General features: G+C 62.5%; 1 protein-coding gene across 2 annotated transcripts in view; it reads right to left on the reverse strand.

The window, feature by feature from the left end:
• Window positions 1-756: 756 nt before the first annotated feature.
• VAC14 (VAC14 component of PIKFYVE complex) overlaps window positions 757-19,932 on the reverse strand; it is a 97,722-nt gene continuing 78,546 nt past the window's right edge. For both annotated transcript variants that reach the window (XM_070398562.1, XM_070398564.1), the window contains exons 15-19: window positions 10,100-10,274; window positions 8,618-8,736; window positions 7,411-7,490; window positions 5,366-5,516; window positions 757-1,352 (exon numbers count right to left, since the gene is read on the reverse strand). In XM_070398562.1, the coding sequence (XP_070254663.1) occupies window positions 1,190-1,352; window positions 5,366-5,516; window positions 7,411-7,490; window positions 8,618-8,736; window positions 10,100-10,274 (688 nt within the window). In that variant the 3' untranslated portion in view covers window positions 757-1,189. The remainder of the gene's footprint in view (window positions 1,353-5,365; window positions 5,517-7,410; window positions 7,491-8,617; window positions 8,737-10,099; window positions 10,275-19,932) is intronic.

The following is a 19,932-nucleotide window of genomic DNA, read 5'->3' on the forward strand; positions in this document are numbered from 1 at the left end:
CGGATGCCACCCTGATGGGGTGCCTGGCGGTTGGGGGTAGTGGTGGCCTGGCCCGCTGGCAACCCTTCTTGGGCGGTGGGACCGTGTGGGTCCAGTAGGGCAGAAGTGGGCCGCGTCCTACACCCCGACCCTGGAGACTCCAGCAGTGAAACCCACCGCCCAGAGACGCTGCTCTGGGAAAAGCTCCTTCGCTCCACCCCCGCCACGGGCCCTGAGAGCCACTTAAGAGCCCTCAGGCCAATCAGAGGCTCCCAAAGTGTGAGGCCAAGGGCCTACAGGTGCGGCTAGGTGAGGCTCATTTAGCCCAACCAAGGGGAAGCTTCACCTGGGCACGTCCTCCCTCCTTGCGCCGGTCTGGCCCTCCTTCCCACCCCAGTGAGCCGCAGTTCTGCAGTGCGCATGCCCTTTCAGATACCCCGGAGGTGCGCTCAGGCCATGTGACTAGTGGGGACGTGTCCCATGGTCCCTGGGCAATCAGGATGGAAGTCAGAGCAGGTGCCTGGGAGGGGTTTCCGGGTTCCAGGCAGGCCAGTGCTTGGTGCTTTCTGGGAAGTAGGGGCAGTTCCTAGAGGTGAGCTGGGTCCCCCAAGGCCCACACCTGTCAAGTGAGTGTGTAGTAACCAGACTCCCGGCCAAGCTAGCCCTCCTGGGGGCCACCATGAGCCCTGTCTCCAGGATAGGTGCAAGGTCCTGGGGCAGCTGCAGCATCAGGCAGGGGCAGGCGCCAGTGGGAAGGAGCAGGCAGGCACAAGCAGAGGGTTTCCTGTCATTTCTTTATTGGGGCAGGGAATGCATCATTCACACGGACCTCTGTGCTGGCCCCTATGTGCACACAGCTCCGTATACACACATCGCATGAGGCCAGGGCTCTGGTGGGCCGGGAGGTCAAGCTCTTTCACAGAGGGTGTTAGAAAGAGACCATTCCAGAGGATAGGTGGCGCCTGAGGCTGTGGCCCCACCCCTGTAGGAAGCCAGCTCTATCTGAATGCTGGACAGCGCTGGGGGCCAGGGGGCTGGGTGGTGAGAGGAGTCCAGGCAGACAGAGCAGCCTCCACCCCCGCTCCCATCCCTGGGCTGTGGCAGGGCCAGCCCTGCTCCCGAAGCAGGTCCTCAGGCTCGGTGGGAAGGGGCCTGAAGATCCCAGTGCTCCATGGGACCACTCCTTGGGCCCTTCTCCACGCCAGGCCTGTCAGAGGACAACCCTTCGGTCCAGGTGATCCCCGCGCCCACTCCGCTGGTGCCTCACTTCCAGGTGTTTCTTCTGGACCTTCTCAAAGTGCTGCAGCAGCTCTGCATAGTCGATGCTGGCAGAGTCCGTTTTCTGTGACTTGGGGGCTGCCTTCAGACTGTCTCTGGGGAGAGGGAGCAGAAGGGCGCAGTGTCAATGTCCCGGCACACGTGCTGCTGGAGGGAGGCAGCTCCAGACACAGGAGGGCAGGGCCACAGGTGGTGGAACTCCAGGGCGGGGAGTTGGCTGCTTGGGGCCCGGCACCCCTTCCCCAACAGCCCCAAAGAGTGGAGGAGCCCCGTGAGCTTCCCCTCCCCGGCAGCTGGAGAGACCAGTCAACACTGCGGCTTGGATATGGCCTCCAGCCTGTGGGCTGGCAACAGCGCCCAGAGCAGGCATCGCATTGGGAAGCATTTCCTGTTTACGAGTGGCTCCCTTTGGGGTGACAGCCAGGGCCTGCAGCCAGCCAGGAAGCCAGCTGGGGCCTGGAACAGGGTCAGGGATGGGGGAGGAGGCAGCTGGCCCTTTCTCTGGGGCAGGGCTAGGGCCAGCAGGGAGGCTGAAGGGTCTCTACTGGGCCCTCAATTGGCAGGACACATTTTTGAGTGTTGGGACCCAGAAGCCTGCAGGCAGTCCCTGTCCCTGGGGAGGAAAGCTGGTTTCATCGCTGGGCATGCCCATGGCTCCTACCACTCCGGTTGCTACCACCCTCCCCAGCTGCTCGGTACAGCAGCACGAGTTGTGCACTGTACACTTACAATGTGCATGGTACTCCCTACAGTTGTGCAAACTAGTAGCCCTGCTGCCCCTTCAAACCAGTGTTTAGCTTGCCTTTGGGGACTAGATCCCCTCAGGCTCCTGTCCCATTCACCATCCCTGCAGTCCCGTGATAGACTTTGCTCTCCTTCACGGAACCGCACTGGCCTGGGGGGCAGATCTGTGTGGCTGGCAGTTACCTGGGGGCCCTTGGAGCTCTAGGGAAGGGGTCTCAGGAAGGCTCTGGGCTGTTCGTGAGAATCCTTGGGTCCTGTGAGTTCAAGAACAGACCCCAGTGGGGGTGTCCGGGCAGCAGCCGAGCACAGGAGCTAGACAGGTATGACCCAATGGTAACCTGACCACTTCCTAGCCATTGGACGTTGGGTGACTCAGTTTCCTCATCTGTAAAGGGGGATTTCTCCAGCCCCTGCCTAGGTACCTGATGGGCAGCCACCATGGCTACAACTCTGCCCTCAGAGGTGACCAGCCAGGGCCCGGCAGCTTGAGGCACATGAGCTGCTTATTTTGGGGGAAACACGATGGTGCTTCACCCAAACGGACCCCTCAGCAGTGAGCCTGGCTCCCGGCAAGATACAGGCACCCAATGGTCTGCGCCTGAGAGGCATCGCTGACCCTCCGCCGGGCTGCTGGGCCAGGGCCTGGGCAGCGTGGACCCTCCCATGGTTGGCCACCTGGAGCCTGGAGGTGGCCCCTGCATCCCTTCAGCCTGCTCCCTCCCTGCCTTCTTGTGAAGGTGCATCACCTGCAAACACCTTGGCCGGTTGCTGGGGCTGCTGCTTTTTGATCTTTCAACGAAGATCAAAAAGTGGGGCTGCTCTAGGGGCCAGATGGCAGGCAGGGACCTCCTGTCACAGTCACTCTGTGGCACAGGTGCCACTGTCCCGAGAGAAACCTGGGTTTCTGGGGAGGCTGAGAAACACCCTGGAGCTCGGACCTCTAACTTCAGGGGGTGGCCGGATGCTACCCCAACCCAGGCCTGTAAACATGAGGCCAGAGATGACCCTAAAACATGTCATCTGCCGCTGGGGTTCCATGGGTCTGTATGCTGCTCCCTCAACACTCCTGGTGAGCCACGGCATTAGGCCCCAGGAGCGAGATGAGGGGTTTCCATGGAGATGCCAGCAATGAATGGCAAACCCAGGGTGATATGCAAAGATGTGGCCGGGGTGTGGGGGTCGGGAGGAGTGGGCTGTACCTTGCTCTCTAGCCAATCAGTCTTGTCCCCAGGGACTCAGCCTCCCTGCGGGTAGACGCTTCCTGGCCTGAGGTCATGGGCGCAGGGAGGGGTATGTTCCATGGGGGTCAGGGCTCCTCTCCCTGCGTCCCAGAGGGCACAGCCACCGGGGGCCTCGCACGGGTCCTTCATGATTGCAACCCTTAGGCAGTGATGCCTGGAGGACACCGCCAGCAGCAGAGCTGGGGTTCCTCTCCTGCCACCCCACCCACACACCTGTCACCAGGCTACTGTGGTGAGCGTCACAGCTTTTCCTTCGGAGGGTCCCTCCAGCCTCACCCAGGAGATGGTCTTTGGGGAGTGGCTGGGAAGCCTGAGGGGGGCCAGGCTCCCTTAGCCCTGTGGGCGCCTTGAGCCCACAGAACGAGCGAGGGCGAGGGCCCAGGAACTCCCTCAGCTGTTCCCTGCTTGCAGGCCTGTCAGGCACCTGACGCTGTCCCCCAGCTGCCTGTCCCTCCCAGGGCTGAGACTGTCCTCTCCAGGGTGTGCACTGTCCCTGTGCCCACCCTGCAATCTGACCCCTCCCCAGCTGTTCTCGAGGCCCCTCCTCACCTACCGCTCCCGGCCTGTCCGCCTGGGTCCCTGCTAAGAATGGCTGGGAACACAGAGCCCTGAAGCAGCCATTTATCCCAATGCTCATTTCCCAATGAAGAAACCCAGAGAAAGCGTGGGGCTTGCCTGAGGTCAGAGCTGGGCCAGGTCCCTATCTAGGCTGGGGCTGTCCCGACTGACCGAGGCAAACAGAAGGAACGCTCGGTTCCCTAGCGTCCTCGTGCAGCCTCGCTCTGCCCTGGCCTGGGGTGCGCAGAGAGGGTCCCTCTATTCTGAGATGAGGAGAGTAGGGGGCAGAGCTCGGAGAAGGGAATGACCCAGCAGCACAGGGTCCACGGTCTGGCCTGAGGTCTCCCCAGCAAGGCAGGCTGATTCCCGAAAGGGGGGGGGTACCAGAGCCTGCCTACCTACTCCTCCCCTCCCACCGCACCCCCTTCCTAAGCGCCTGCCAGGGTCACCCTCACACCCACCAGGTGTTGTAAAGGCCCGTGTAGAGGAGGCCAGCGAAGCAGTGTGGCTTCAGGGCCTCTCTCCCCAAACGCAAACCCAACTCCTCAGCTGCTCCCTGCTTCCCTGGGACTCCCCGGTGGCATCAAGAGCAGCGGGATAGTGCCAGCACCGCCACCCTGAAGAGCTGCTGCTGGGGAGGGTCAGGGTGGGCAGGAGCTGGGCCTTGGTCTGGAGACCACACTTGCTGAGGGCTCGAGCCCCTCCAGCTGGCCCGGGGCAGACCAGCAGTCAGGTGCCCACACCCAGCCCGTGGCGAGGCCAGGCCGGTGGGAGGGGTGGTGGGCTGAGCCCTGCAGGGCATAGAGGCTCGGAGCAGGGGCCGTGTGCCGGGCAAGCCCATCTCAAGGCTGCCTGCATCCATGCCAATGGCAAAGGCGCGAGGCCCTTCCAGGAGCGAGACGCCAGGCCTGCAGAGCGGCCTGAACAGCCTGGGAGGGAATTCTAGACACACAGGGCATCTGATGCAAGCTGGGCGCGCTCCATTCAGCGTAAATCTTCTCAGTGGCTCTGCCTGTTTCCATGGCGACCTGACAAGTGAAATTTTCCATCTCGGATGCCAAATGCCTGTGGATGAGGCGAAGCCTCCAAGGGTTACCAAATATAGACAAGGCCCAACAGGCTCCAGGGGCCAGGCCAGCAGTGTGTTCGGGTGGGAGCCTCGACCCCCCAGGGGCCGCAGCCTCCTGCCAGAGCTGCCCATGCTGGGCCTCTTGGCAGAGGTGTGTCTACACCTTTTCTTCCTGTGGGCAGCGCCCGCACAGTGCAGCCACAGGTGCACGCTGCCTCTGATTTTTAGGTTAACCCTGGTTCTTAGAGGTCTCACTACCACCTACTCCCAGAATCCCCCAGCCTGGTGTTCTGATATGGAAATGAGAGGCCCACAGGCAAGTGGCTGTGGGTGGACAGGGTCTGAGGTGAGAGAGGGGTGTGATGCCCAGGCAAGGAGACCCTCGGCCGCCCCTGAGGCACAGCGTCCTCACCAGGGCCCCCTGGCCCTGCCCCTGCTGGGTGGTGATGCCTCCCCCGATGGAGGTAGTGGGCGCAGGCCCCTGCCCGGCACTCACTCGGTCTGCAGCAGCTCGGGGTTGGGCACGCACTGGAGCCGGTGGGAGAGCAGCTGGAAGGCGCTGCTCTGGGGCAGCAGCATGAGCAGGCCGTAGAGGGCCTTGATCAGGTACGGGTTGTTCTTCACGTCCAGCAGTTGCAGGCGCAGATCTGCAGGAGAGCAGAGGTCAGGGGCTAAGAGCCTGGCCAGGACAGGGCCAGCCAGGGGGCGCGGCAGAGAACAAGGCAGGGGCTCAACAGCCAGGTACCACTCCTGCCCCCAGCCAGCAGCGCCTCGCTGTCCCCTGACCTCATCATTCTCTCTTCCCACCACTGCCTGTCTGATCTTCCCAACAGTCACCTCAGCCTGGCGACGCCAACCTGCGCTGGGCTGTCCCTGCCCCGTGCTCACCGCCTCCCTGGTAAGGAGGGCCGTGGGCTGTACTGTAGCAGGTCCCCTCTGTGCTGCACGAGCCAGCACGAGCTACGTAGGTGGGCTGGAGAGGCTGGGCTAGGACCGTGGAGGCAGGGCAAGGTGGAAAGCGCTTTCCTGTGGGGCGGAAACACATCCCACGGGCGTCTGGTAGGGGCTTTGGAATCCACCTCAGATCCCAGTCCTGCCACCACCCCACCGGGTGGGAGGAGACACACCCCTGGCCCTGCCCGGCACCCGTCCCAACTACACAGGCCCAGCCTTCTCTCCTATGAGCCCCCCTGGGAGAGTCACTGGCTCTAGCTTCTCGTGTCTCTAGGCCCAGCTGGGTACCCTCTGTGGAGGGCGACACACTCTCAGAGAGGCCACGCCACCAGCAGCTGTGCAGCGTCTGGGCTGATGCTGAGCTAGGGAGCAGCCAGGCCCTGGGGCTGGGAAAGCTAGGAAGCAGGGCCTCCCGCAGCCCGCCCCTTCTGAGGTGGCAGGGGCCACCAGGGGAGACCTGAGCAGTCATCCCCGTGCCTTGCAACTCCAGCAGAAGCGTGGGCCTAACAGGGTCCAAACCCCTGAGCCCTGTGGGAAGCTGGGCCTAGGCATCCCACCGTTAGAACGGGTGCTCGGCAGGACCAGGGGGGGCATCTGCTGTGGTCGCCCCAACAAAGCCCTGGGCCTGGAGAGGAGATGCTGTCGCTTTTCTAGGGTTGGGATGGATCTGACCTCAGGGGAGCATGTGCCTGGCTGCCTGGGAGGCCCCCAGGGAAGTGAGATCAGCTCAGGGGACCACTTGGGACAGGCTCAGGTGCACTCCACAGGGAGCAGGTCTCCCCCCACACGTGTCCCACAGGCATCAGGCAGCATGGGCCTGGCTGTTTGGAAAGCTGCCCTCTGTTTGGATGGGTGGAAGGGGTGGTGTCCTCGGCCTCTGCGTCTGCCTTTGGGCTCCAGAGTGAAGGCTGATGGCTCAGCCTGACAGGTCACAGGCACTGCCAGAGAGGAGGCCTGGGTGGCTGGCTTCCTACCGCACTGAAAGCGCACGCGATGCATGCAGTCGCCGTGTCTGAGGCGCCAAGAGCTGCGTGTGCCACAGCCAGCTGCCACTTTTGCACATTCAGCCTGGGTGTTACGATCAGGCAGCTCCCACCCATCGGCTCCCAGCAAATGCCAACTCTGCTTTGCGGAGAGATGAGTGTGTGGTTCTTGGGCACACAGGAACCTGCAGGTGGGCCAAGGGTTCCCACAGTGTCCAAGAGTCAGGGCAGAGTGGTGTGCTTGGAGGAGGGGCCAGCACGGCGCTGGGACAGCTGCCCACCTGTCCCGACAGCATTGCTCCAGTTCTCCCGGCAGCTGATATTCACCTTCAGTGGGTTTTGCTGTCAGCGTTGGCGTGTCCACAAGCCCCACCCTGAGGCACCCAGGCAGGTTCTGATGCCACATGTCCCAGCCCTGCTGCGTCTGGTCTCCTCAGACCTGATCTCCTCCCCAGTCTTCCATTATTGACATTCCAGAGTATCCCTGGGGTGACTGCCCTCCTCGCACTCCCGCCCTCTTCTGAGTGTGGCTTCACCCCGTCTCACTCCAGGCCGCCTCACTCCAGGCCACCCAAAGGCCAGAGGCCAGAGGCAGGGCCCTTACATGTGAAGATGGGGCACTCGATCAGCTGTACCAGCTTGTCCACCTCCGTGAGGAAGTCCACAGTGACCTCCAGGTCTCCGCTGGTGGGCAGTCAAGGAAAGTCTTCCCCCTGGGCCAGGACAGCCTGTCTCAGGGAGGGCCCTGACAGGGAGGGCGGCAGCTGGAGAGCTGGGACCCAGGGGCCTGACCCAGCGGCTCAGAGCGACCTCCTCCCTCCGGTCCGGCTCCCGAGGCACAGAGCTGCTTCTGCCTAAGCAGGATTCCGCATGCGAAGGGCATCAGTCCATCCTGCTGCCTTTGTGTCCCTCTAATTGAGAAGCGCACAGCTGTCCCCGCTGCACGGCACCCGGCTCTGCTCCGGCAGCTCCCTCCCCTGCGACCCTGGGCTCTGAAAGGCTCTCACTTATCACGGTCCTGCAGCCTGTGGGGAGGGCTGGGCAGGAAGGGTCTGCTCCCGCCTGAGTGGACGCCGCCAGCCCGGCCAAGGTCAGGGCTGCGGCAGGTGTGGCCTGTGGTCCCTTGGTCACCAATGACTGAGAGAAGCAAATCTAGGGTGTGGAAGGGGAGCAGCACTGAGGGAGCCAGGCAAGGCCATGGCTGACCTTGAAAGGAGACCCCTCAGGGCCCCTCCTTCCTGAACCCCAACTCCAAGCCCCTCAGGGAAGGAGACCGATTTTGCATCTAAGCAGCTCTCCCAGTGAGGTCACACGCCAGGCATTCCCGGAGGAGGCTGGTTTGCTGTACAGTATTTTAAACAAAATGTGACCATGATGCCCTTCGCTGAGGCAGGCCCTGAGTGGACTGGGGGGTTTCCCTCTTCTGAGGCCCCCTGGCCAGCCCGCTCTGCCCCTGGGTCACCGCCGAGCTCTGGCTCTGTGGCCCCTGAAGGTCCCTAAGCACCAGCAACACCACCAACACTCAGCTCAGCCCACAGGCTCGCCCCCACCTGTTCTCAGGCCTTTCTCCCGCCCACCCCAGCACAGGGTCCACCGATCTGCAGCGAGCAGGTGCACCTGCCCATTCCCCGGCACCCGCACCTAGATGGTCCCTCAGCCCCGATCCCCAGCCTACGCGGTTTCTCCAGGGACAGCTCTCCTCCCTCAAGGCACCCATCCAGTCCTGATGACACGGGCCTGGGGGCAGGAGGATGGCAGTGGGCCCACCCCTCCAGCGGTTGGACCGGAAGAATAGTGACAGCGAAGGATACAACTTCTGGATGAGGTCGTAGGCGTGCCGGTAGTTCTGGGTGAGGAAGCAGAGGGACACCGTGGTGACGGGGTTGTGGCACCAGGAGCGGTACAGGCAGCAGAACAGGTCCTGGCTCTCCTGGGGGAGGCATGAGCAGTGAGCAGAGGGCCCGCACCTCCTCACCTGCTCCTCCCCCCGGGGTCCATGTGGGGACCTGAGCGGGAAGGGCCCTTGTGGGGAGCCAGCTGTTTGGCAGCGCCGCTGGGAACGCGCTGTCACAAAGGAAATGCTGACAGTTCCTCCCGGACCCTGTCATTACTCCAGGCCCCACAGAGCCACGTGTGGTGACAGGGCCTGGTGGGGGGGCCTGTCCTCCGTGCTGGCATTTCTGCTCTCGGCAAATAGCAGCGATTGTCCCCTCCAGGGCCCTGTGGTCCGGAGTGTGTGGGCTGGGAGGGCTGTGCGGGAGGGCACAGCCTGCGGGTGGGGTGGCGGTTCCCTGCAGCACCCTCCCCTCGTCCTCAAACGGCACATCTCCTCCCTCTCTGCGGCCCACCTTGCACTCGGAAACCAGCCCAGGAGTTGAACCCACATTCGGGGGAGCCCCTGCCCTGAGGAAAATTCTTAAGGCCTCTGCGAATGTCTGAAAGGAACCACAGGAAGGAGGCAGGGGTGTGGCCTGGATTGTTCTGAGCCTCTTGGCCCCAGATGCCCTCAGACCAGGCTTGGCTGTCCTGGAGGCACCCTGAGAGGGTTGGATGCAGGGTCTGAGCTGGGAAGGAGGGTGTGCGGGTGGTGACCACAGCCCAGATAGGGGAACGAAACGCCTGGAGGGCATCTGCAACTCAGCCCCCACCCCCGGGGGAGCATGACCTTGACCATGGCCCCCAGAGCAGGATGGGAGGGTGGTGAGTGCCTTCCTGCTCTCTGATCAGCCCTGGGGAGGTCCTCACCCCAAGCCTGGGACAGGCAGCCCTATGATACCCTGGCTTCCGACAGGGTGCCTTTTGGGACACATGGTCTAGCTGCTGGGGAACAGGGCCAGGGCCAAAGAGGGGGGCAACGAGAGCAGTAACCCGATTCCCGGCAGGGTGACAGCCACAGGCCTGGCCCTGACAGGGAGGTGGCATCCAGAGGGCATCACCCATTGGGTCCCCCACATGAGTCCAGAACCCTGTGTGGGAGCACCAGGGTGGGAGTGGGGTGTCAATGGGAGAAAAGGCACAGCCTTTGATGGATCAGGGAGGGTGCGTGGACCCGAGTAGAGCACCCGGTCTCCTCGGAGAGGCCTCCGCAGCTGCCCAAGGAACCAGCTGGGACTCACTCCCACGCTGTCGCTTCCTGTGCTCAGCCCAGGGGCGTCCATGTTTTACACTGGCCCAGGGAGATCTCCAATTTCATCCGTCTCCTCCCAGAGAGCCTCCTGGGGCTGAGGGCGGGCTGGCAGGACGGGTGCCCGCGTGCACACAGGTTCCCCAGCCAGAGCCCGCAGGCACGGTACCAGTGTCCTCAGGTCCTTGAGCTGGTTCCGCAGCTGGAAGAGCTCTGTGGACGTGAGCAGGATGGTGTTGAGGGTGTGGACCATGGTTGAGGCGAACTTGAGGTCCTCTTCTCGGAGTAGGATGTCCGCCATCGAGTGGAAGATGTTCTCCGCGTTCAGCAGGAGGCACAGCTGCCTGGAAAGCGGGCAGAGCGAAGGTTACAGCACCCCCTGGGCCTCACTGTGGACCCCTCCCTGGGCCCCGCATCCCGAGGACACCTGCTTCTCCTGGGGCCGGTGTGGGGACCATGGGGGACACGGGGCACTGTTCACAGCGGGCCTGGCTCCACGCCTCCCAAAACACTCACCCTGGCCCAGCGGCTCCGGAGGCCCAGACTATTCGTCTCCGACTCTGCCCCAGGGAGACGGTTCTCAGAGAGCGGCAGGCCCTGGCTCTCACCCCCACATACACGGCGCTCCGTGCCGCCAGCTTCTACACGCCTGCTCACCGGCTCCTGTCCCCCCGCTCCCCACATACACGGCGCTCTGTGCGCCCAGCTTCTACAGCTTCTACACGCCTGCTCACCGGGTCCTGTCCCCCACCCCGCTCCCCATGAGAGCCCCTGGGCCAGGAACTGGTTTGTGCGGTTCTCGCTGCAACCCCGCCTGGAGGTGCCTGCAGGTGCCAGGCTCAGGCGGCACTTGTGGGAATGAGTGAACCTATGACACCCCGAGTTTCATCTTTGCTGGCACAGGGCAGCGAGGTGACTTGACCAAGGTCATGGGGTCAGTTAGGGCCCCTTTCTTTCCACCGTCTCTTCTCCAGGGAGAATCCTGGGGGATAGGCTTGGCCTTGGTGGAAAGGAGTCCCATTTGACAAACAGGAAAACAGAGCCCAGGGAGTAAAGACACCGTTTTCCCACAGTCCCTGGGCCAAGGCGAGGTCAACAGGAACAGGTGGGAGCGAGGACGGGCTTGGAGGAAGCTGTCGACCTCCAGAGTTTGTCCTGGTGCCCACGGAGGCCTGGCTGGGGGGATGGCGGGCCCCCGGGAGTCCAGGCGTCCTGAGCAGGGAAGGCCGCACCGAGTGGGTGAGTGGTTGGTGAGGAGGGCGGGTGCCCCTCTCTGACTTCTAGTCTCTGCTCCAGGGAAGCCCGCAGACCATGCCCGGGGCTGGTGGGGACAGGGGTCTGAGGCCTGAAACATGTCCATCCCAGGTCACTGACCTCGCAGTCCATGCAGCATCAGGGACTGGCCCCCTGCTTTCCTCTACCAGTAAACACCAGTCACGCCTCGGGGCCAGGCTGGAGAAGATCCCTGCCCCCCAGGCCGCCAAAATCGCAAACCACGAAGTGCAAACAGTGGACAGGCAGGCTCCATCCAGCCTCGGCCCAGCTGGAACCAGCAGACTCGGGCAAGAAACCACCAGAGACATGGAAGCAGGACTGTTGAGGGGATGGGTGGAGCTCTACCATCACCGGGGGCTCCCCTGCTGCCTGGGATGTGGGGTGTGTGTGGGGGGCAGAGGTCCCAGAGCCCGGTGCTCCTGCCCAGCTGTGTGACCCAACGTCTACGTGACAATGTCTTTACCTCCCACCTGGCGACAGTGCCCACTTTGCCATGGGGACTGCTCAGAGAGCAGCTGCCAAGACTAGTGATGGCTCGTGTGGGGTGCACAGTCTATGGCGAGTGGGGGTAGCAGCCAGCTCACAGGAGAAAGCCTGGCCCTCAGGCCGAGAACTGACAGCCCCTCCGGTCCCCTCCGGTCCTCCCAGCCCCACAAGAGCCCCGTCTCCAGGGCCATGGGAGAGAAATGTTCCAGAAGGACAGGCCTCGGAGGAAGGGCAGCGCTTTGACAAATGCTCACAAATGCCCGTCGCCTGCAGCTGCTGCCGTCTCCATGACAGAGGCCAGCAGCTGAGCCTGCTGCCAGGCAGCGCCTCCAGGGACCACAGGCCGGCGGGGACGGCTGGGAGGGTGCGGAGGGACAGGCAGAGGGGTGGCCATGAGGAGATGAGGGCACCCAGGCTCCTGGTGTCCCTAAGACCTGGGGAACACTGGGGGAGCTACAGAAGGCCCGGGACGGCAGAGTTTTCTGGAAACGCTCTTCTCTGGCCGTGGTGACCCGTGCTCCCCTGGTTCTGCCACCTCTCCGGTGGCTGCCCCCTAGTGCGGTGCAGCCCCCCTGCTCGCTCTCCAGTCTGTCTCCTGGTGGTGGCATCTGGTCCATGATTATTTTCAAAGCTGCCCCTAGCTCAGGGGCTCCCACATGTGCCTCTGACCCCCCACTGAGCTCTGGATGGGGCAGCCACTTGCCTGGTGGACAGCCCTGCATGGCATTTCAAACTTGGCAGGGCCACAGCGTAACTCTTGCCCCCCCCAACTGTCACCATCTCAGGAACTGGCATCACTGCCCACCCAGCTGCTGCAGCCCCAACCAGGGAGTCATCCTTGATCCCCTGGGCCCGTGTTGGGTCCACCGCAAGACAGGGCAGGGGGCTCTGCCTTCAGGGCACATCTTGCCTCCTCCGGGCCGTGTCAGCCGCCCCAGCCCTGGTGCCCGGTCAACTCCAAGGCCGGCTCCTGATTGGCCTCCCTGAATCTCTCACTGCAGAATTCACCCTCCGTGCACCAGCGGGGGTCCTTAAAAAGCATACATCAGAGCATGGCAGTCCCCAGTGGCTTCCTGCTGGATCTAAATAAAACCCAGCCCCTCACCCTGGCTCCAGGATCCCACACACTCTGGTCAGTTCCTCTCCAACCTCAGCCCTTACACGTGCTCCCTCCCTCACGATGCCCTGTGCCCTGGCCTGGAGAATGCTGCGTAGGGACTGGCTTCTTCCAGCCACCCAGGCCCCAGCTCTAAGTCAGTCCTGTTTCTTTCCAAGTGATTCTCATTACCCAGATCATCTGGGTGATGGACTTGTTCCCTAGGTCCCAGGCTGTGTCTCCCACCAGAATTTGTCTGGGACCCTCATGTCCCTCAAGAAGAGGGCCTGGCACTCAATAATCACTGTTGTTTTTTTTTTAATTGTGAATCCTCATCCGAGGATATTTTTCCATTGATCTTTTAGAGAGAGTGGAAGAGAGGGAAAGACAGAGAGAAACATCGATGTGAGAGAAACACACTGATTGGTTGCCTCCTGCACGAGTTGACCAGGCTGGGGAGGAGCGTCCAACCAAGGTACGTGCCCTTGACCAGAATCGAACCTGGGACCCTTTGGTCCACGGGCCGGTGCTCTATCTACTGAGCCAAACCGGCTAGGGCTCAACAATCACTGTTGAGTGTGACGTGCGGAGGGGCCACACTAACGCTGATGAAGGCTTACGGTGACGGACAGTGTGCCTGCAGACACTCCTGTGCTCAGCCCAGCAAGCCCGCTGCACATCTGTGAGCATTCTGTCTGCAGAGCGCAGCTGCCGTGAGGTCCCTCCTTCACCCTTGCCACCTGGGGCCTGGCTGCCCTGCCCAGGGAGACCCCTGGCGGGTCTTCACACACCATGGGCACGGGGCACTATAACCCCCTCCTCCACAGAGGACCCTGCTCCAGCCACACCACCGACCAGGGAGCAGGAGGGGTGGATTCGACCCAGAAGAACCGACTTCCGGAGCGTGAGCCCCTCTTACCGCTCTGCCTCCTCGGTGCCTAGTATGAGCGGGCACCGGGGACTGCCCACCCGGTGGGGCTGGCAGATGGCTGCCCCGCAGGGCTGCTGCGTCATCACTTCTCTGCCGAGCCCCGCCTGGCCGAGCTGCCTGCCTGGCTCTCAGGCATAGCTCCGTAATGGAGCCCAGCTGTAAGCATTAGACATTTGCCCGGACTTTTAATACCCATATTAAAGTGCAGCTCCTGAGACAATGGTTTAGAACAGCGGCTGCCAACCTTCTAACCTCATGATGACCGGTGGTCCACGGATGGCGACCGGTGGTCCACGGATGGCGACCGGTGGTTCAGAAAATGCTTGGGGAAGAGGCATAGGTGGGGTGGGAGGGAGCCTGGACGGGGCCTCACACCCGCCTTAGCGCTGGACCGGGCAGGGGTCCACATGTGAGCCCTCACACTCAGACAGGGTCCCTGGGGTGTTCTGCCTTCCTCTCCTCCAGCCTCCTGCTACCCGCCTGGGCGGCCACTCCCCTACTTCCGGGTCTGCGTTCTCTTTGGTCCGTCATATGCGAGGGCTCTCAGGGGAGCGACCTGTCTTCAGCCTGCTTTGGAGCCCCACTTTCCCCAGTGGACTGCTGTGTCCTTTGGGGCGGCCTCAGCGGGGAAGGCCCTCTGCAGCTGTGCCCGCTGGGAGTGGCCGCACCTGCCCTGCCGGCGTGAGCTTCACGTCACGGCCCCTTCAACACTAACACTGGCTGAGCCTCCACTGTGCCGCAGACGCCGGCCCCGAAAGGCCACCAGCCTCAGTGCTGGCCACGGTGGGAGGTGCTCGCCGAGCCCCCCTGGCACCCACCCACAGCCGCGGCTTCAGGTGACAGCTGGCCTAGACTGGACAGGAGGCGGCCTGCATGAGGCAATAGCTGCTGCCCGTCTCCTGGGAGAAAGGCCTGGGCACAGGCTGGTCCCTGCCAGGCCAATGGGGAGCCTGGTGCTCTCCCCGACCCTGTCCTGGGTGTGGGGAAGGGGCCACACACGGCTGTGCCTCCAGGGACCGGGGCAGGCCCCCAGTGTGGGCAAGGCCGCCCCTGGTGTGAAGGACAAGACCTCCTAGTGGCTCCGAGCCCCACCCTGGCTGAGTGTGGACAGGAGGAGGTGCCGCTCTCCAGGGGTGTAGGTGGGGGGCTGCTTCTGCCGCCAGATGCCTCCCCCCCACCCCCTGTAAGCCCCTGCTGTCCAGGCTCAGCCTGTGGGCCCAGGGGGGCACGAGGGGCAGTCCAGCACTGGAGGCCTGTCTAGGTAGTGGGGTGGCGGCAGGGGGAGTGTGAGTGGTTCCTTTCAGGACAGACACAAGGTAGGGGGGTTTGGGGGGAGGCATAGAGTGGGGACAGCTGGGGCCCGGCAGGACCAGGCCCACTGCAGGAGCAGGGGCCCCACAGTGAGGGGTGGGCCTGGAGGCCGAGTGCGGTGTCCTCCGTGGGAGGAAGCATTCTGGCTCCCTGCCGGGTGGGCTCTGGGAATCTGGACTCTGCCATGTGCTTCGGAGACGATGTCAGACTTCTTCCCACGACCCCACTTCCCCTCGCCCCTCGGAAACAGGACCGGCAAGGTCACCATGGCCAGAGACAGCCCCCTCACCCTCACTGTCGGCAGGCCCTCCCGAGGCCCCTGGGCCACTTTCAAGATGCTCAGTTGGCCTCTGGGCTCTCCACGGCTGCCTCACCAAGTAAGGGCATGGACGCCCGCCTGTTCTGACGCTGAGCCAGAGCTGAGGGCGGGCTGGGGAGTGAGCTGCTGCCTCTCCCACCCCATCCTTCCTTGGGCCGGGCCTTTTTAAGAGACAAAAAGGCATCCTCTGACCCGTGGCAGGATCCTGGACAGGGACGGAGGAAGGGCACCGATGACTACAGAGAAGGGAAACAGAGGCTGGGCAACCATTTCCTCCCAGGCCCGTCCCTTCTCGATTGTCCCAAGCAGTTATCTGACCACTGGACGGGCGGCCACAGCACAGTGCACAGGACAGCTGGCCCAGGGGGGTGGAGCGGGGTGGAGGGGAGACTGGACTCCAACCCATTTGAGTGGACAGAGATGTCAATGTTGAGAGATGGGTGGAAGGGCTGGGGGCACCCGCCTCCCACCCCTGATCTTTCCCAGTTGCTATTAATACCGTCCAGTCCTGCTTCAACCCTGGCCTTCCTCTCGGCGCTCACTGCCCGTGACAGACAGAGAATTCAGAATTGGCCGCAGATGCCAAGCTCCAGGGTGGGCGGGTGTGCCCAGCTCTCCAATGCCCCAGCTCCGTGTGATCAAGGGGCCGAGTTCTTCCCGGGCCTGTCCAGACCCCCAGGAATCGTGCTGGGTCAGTGCCACTGAGAGGCGGGCATGTGGATGATTGCATTCGGTGCCTCCTGCGGGGCTGGGCCCAACAAAAGGCCTCCCTGACACAGGAAGGACTGTGTGCCAGCTCCCTGACACTCACAGAAGCCCCTGCCCCATCCTGCCCCCACCTGCTCCTTCATCAGGACCACCCGCCCCTCCCGGCTCCCACCCAGGCAGGTCCAGCTCCCCAGCCCAGGCCTGTGAGCTCCGGTCTGTGGTGGCGGCTGGACTGGGGGGAAGGTGAGGTGGGAGGTCTGCTCTCCTGCTGGCCACTGCCCGCTCTGGAGGTGACTGGGCAGGCAGCCCTGGCTCACGCTTCTTCTCAGAGGCTGCAACTGGACGCTGCCTTTGAGGAGAGCTCAGGGTGGGGTAGACTCCACGGCCCAGTACAAGCTGGCATCAGGGCTGCGCCGACCAGCCGGGAGGCAACGCGCTTTAGGCCCCTCTGGTCCGGGCACGATGGAGGGCAGGGCCAAATCACTGCCGTCGCCCCCGAGTGTTCCTGATCGAGGTCCTCCCTTCTCCCTCGAGCCTGGCCTCCTTCCTGCACCCACCCCCCGCTGCCTGCTGCTGTGTCCCGACCAGGCCCGTCCCATGCACAGAGACAGGCCCTCACTTCCTCTCTCCTTTGGCCTCTAGCTGGTGTCCATGTTCTCTCAGTGGTCAAGGCCAATGGGACGCAGGCTTTCCTGGGAGGTGCCTGGAGTCTCCCAGCTGCAACTCTGAAATGCGGCCGAATGTCAAGTATAGAAAACACAGGGACCCAGAACCATTCCCACGGGAAGAGGACCCTCCTGGCCTCGCCCTGCCTGACAGCTGGCTGCTGTAGGAATGGACAGAGCAAGCAGCTCTCCTTCAGGGTAAGCCAGTGTAACCTTAGGGTGGAGGAGGGCGTGGTCTCCCATCTGAGGTTCCGAAAGCTCCAGGTTTCACGCACCCTCCCCCACCCGCCCTCGCTCCTCTTCCCCTCCAGCTCTGCTTCCTAAGTATGAAAACTGTAAATCTGTTTTATTTATTTCAATCAATCCTTGGCAGTGTGCCCTTCAGGGCAGAGGCAGCCATGGTAACCCTGCCAACTCACGCCTTAAAAATTCATCGTGTTTAATGCAGTCGATGTGTCTGATGCACTTAAAAGTTTTGGGATAGGGTGGTGGGAGTGGGAGGAGGAGGCACGAGGACTTGTTTTTCTGGGTCTTGCTGGGAGCTGGAGGAAAGGCGATGGAGGGCGGGGCACCTCGGGGTGGGGAGGAGGCGGAGGAAGATGAAGAAAGGGGTCCTTGGCCATTTAGCTCTCTATCCCTCTGTTGAAGATGGCATGGCCAGACACTGGTCAGCCACAGACACCCGGGCTGGGCTCGCCCAGGGACCTCCGAGGAAGGCCTCCCTTGGGCAGGAGTGGCCAAGAAAACCAAAGGGTCTCCTGCAGGCAGCGGGCTGAGGCCCTAGGCCAGGCTGCCCCTTCTCTCCAGGTTTGGGTTTTGCTCGAGGGACCAAGGTGAGAATGGGCAGAGCCAGGAGAGGTGACCACTTCCTCCACCACCAGGGGATCAGGTGGGCCTTCCTGCCTCAGGAGGGGCCCCGCCTGCTCTCAGGACAGGAGCCATCTCCTGTGCACGGCCCGGCTGACCTAGCTGGGCGCATTTTCTACGTGCTGCTATCAGCCTGGCTGAGGCTGTCCCCTGTCCATTCACAGGCACTTCTCTAGCCCCTCATGGACCTCCACCCTTCTGAGCTCCATCTCCTGACACCCCCAGGCAGCAAGTCTCCTGTCCTGACCCAGGCTCCCCACGGTAGGAGGTATGGGAAACCCCATCGGCCTGGCCCAGGGCTGGGCCCCTGTGGGCGGCAGGGAGGCAGATGCTTGTGGAACAGAAAGCTAATCGCAGGAGAGGCAAGGTGGCCCGGATGACTTTAGTGGTGGGATTCAGGGGTCTGGGGAGCGGGCGGCTTCACGCACCGGGGTTTCTGCTCAGTGTCTGGTTCTGGTCGAAGCACTTGCAATTTGCAAGGAGGGGCCTCAGCAGGGATCTGATTTACAGACGTGGTCCAGGTGTGTGTCCCACCGGAGGCTGCACCTTCTAGCCCACACAGATACTGAGTATGGCTGGATGGAGCTCAGATGGCGGAGGCTGTGGACACCAGGAGACAAGCAGGGAAGACCCGGGCACTCGGCTGAGGGGTGCTGGGCGCTGGAGGAAAAGGCAGTGGTGGGAGGACCAGGCAGGGGTGAAGACAGCAGGGGAGGCGGTGTGAGCGGGGTCTCAAACCCTTGGTAGGAAAGCCCACAGCTTCTGAGTGTGTCATCTGTTGAACACCCAGAACAAATGAAGACAGAAGGACGGGCCACTACAGGAAATCCCATTGTCTTCATGACAATCCACTCTAAGAAAGGCCAGCACGTGCCAAGCCCTGAGAGCGGCTGGCTCCTGCCTTCTCCGGTCACAGGGATTTCCTTCCAGCTGGGTCACGGCCTCTTGCCCAACAATGGCACACAGAACAGACACTCGCGAGCACTTCTATACGAGGCACGTTGCATCCCTCAAATCCGCTTACCACGGCCAGGTCCCCCTTTAACAGAGAACGAGAGTGAAGCACCTCAGGACCATGCAAGGTCCCGGCCGGCCCCGTCCCGGCACCAAGCTCTCAGCTGCTGCCTCACCGAGCACCCGGCTCGCAGGCGCCAGGGGCTGGGGCCTGCTGTTTCTGGAAGGCAGGTGATTTCGGGGCACCATGGCTAGATATCACTGGGCCTTCTGATGGACTGGAACCCGAGTTCTTCCAGAACCTTCTTGTGGCTCCAAGGCAGCTTATCTGCAAACCAGCGCCTTCTCCCTCATCCTTTCCCTGGAGCTACCTCTGTGGGTGGCAGGCACTGACCACACCTGGCCGGCACACAGCTGGCCTGTGCCCACTTAGCTCTGCCCTGCTGGGGTGCTGTTCTTTCGCCAAGGGGTCGGGTGGGAGGCAGAATCTGGGAACTGCGTCCACAGCTCTGCAGCCAGAACCCAAACTCAGACCCGGGGGTTGGGAACAGGACATCTATGGGGTGACTAGCAGCAGGTTCCCAGAAACCTCTGCCAGGAGATGCCGCTCCGAAGTTTGGGTCCTGGAGCAGGGGTAGGTGGAGGGGGGTGATTTCAGTTCTACGGCTGATGCTCTGAACCCAGGCGAGCACTGCCAGGGACACAGCATCTCTGAGCCCTGATGTCTGCTGTCCTCTAGGCTGACAAAGAGAGAAGCACGAATGGAACCTTTGTCCCCTTTGAACCCTCTGTGCTCCCGCCTTCCAAGCAGGATTTGCTCCGAAGGCTGTATCGTCTCCCCACTGGTGGCCCTGCCTGTGAAGAGGCTGCAAACACACAATCAACATGGCAAACTGTTTCCTGGCCCCACACCTGCCTGCCCAGCCACGCCCCTACCCCTGCCCACTCCAGCCAGGCTTATGAGGCTCACGGAGGCCCTCAGAGGTTGTGTGCTCATGGGACTGAAGCCACGGACGGGTCCAAGGCCACACAGCAGGGTCATAGGCCCTGGCTTGCTCTGTTCAAAGGAAGGGAAAAGAGATAAACTCTCAGGCCAGACCTGTGCCTGCCCAGGACACCTTATCGCCACTCTCACCTTATCGCCAGCAGGAGCGGGGCCTGGGTTGTCTCCCTAGCCCTGGGGGAGGAGGCCCCAGCCTGTGGCTTATGCCGCTCCTGCTGTTCTGGCTACATTTTTGGCTTCCACAGAAGAGAATAGTCTCTGATTAGGGAGCTAGATCGTGCTTTTCTGGCCTTCACATCTTTAGTGTGGGGGTTTCATAGAACCTTGCGAACGGAGACTTTCTGTAGCTCTTTACAAGTGCCCACTTAAAGGGCACTGAGATAAACA

This window comes from Myotis yumanensis, unplaced genomic scaffold (genome assembly GCF_028538775.1).
Source record: "Myotis yumanensis isolate MYYU_CA2020_CCGP unplaced genomic scaffold, mMyoYum1.0.hap1 SCAF_18, whole genome shotgun sequence".
NCBI lineage: Eukaryota > Metazoa > Chordata > Mammalia > Chiroptera > Vespertilionidae > Myotis > Myotis yumanensis.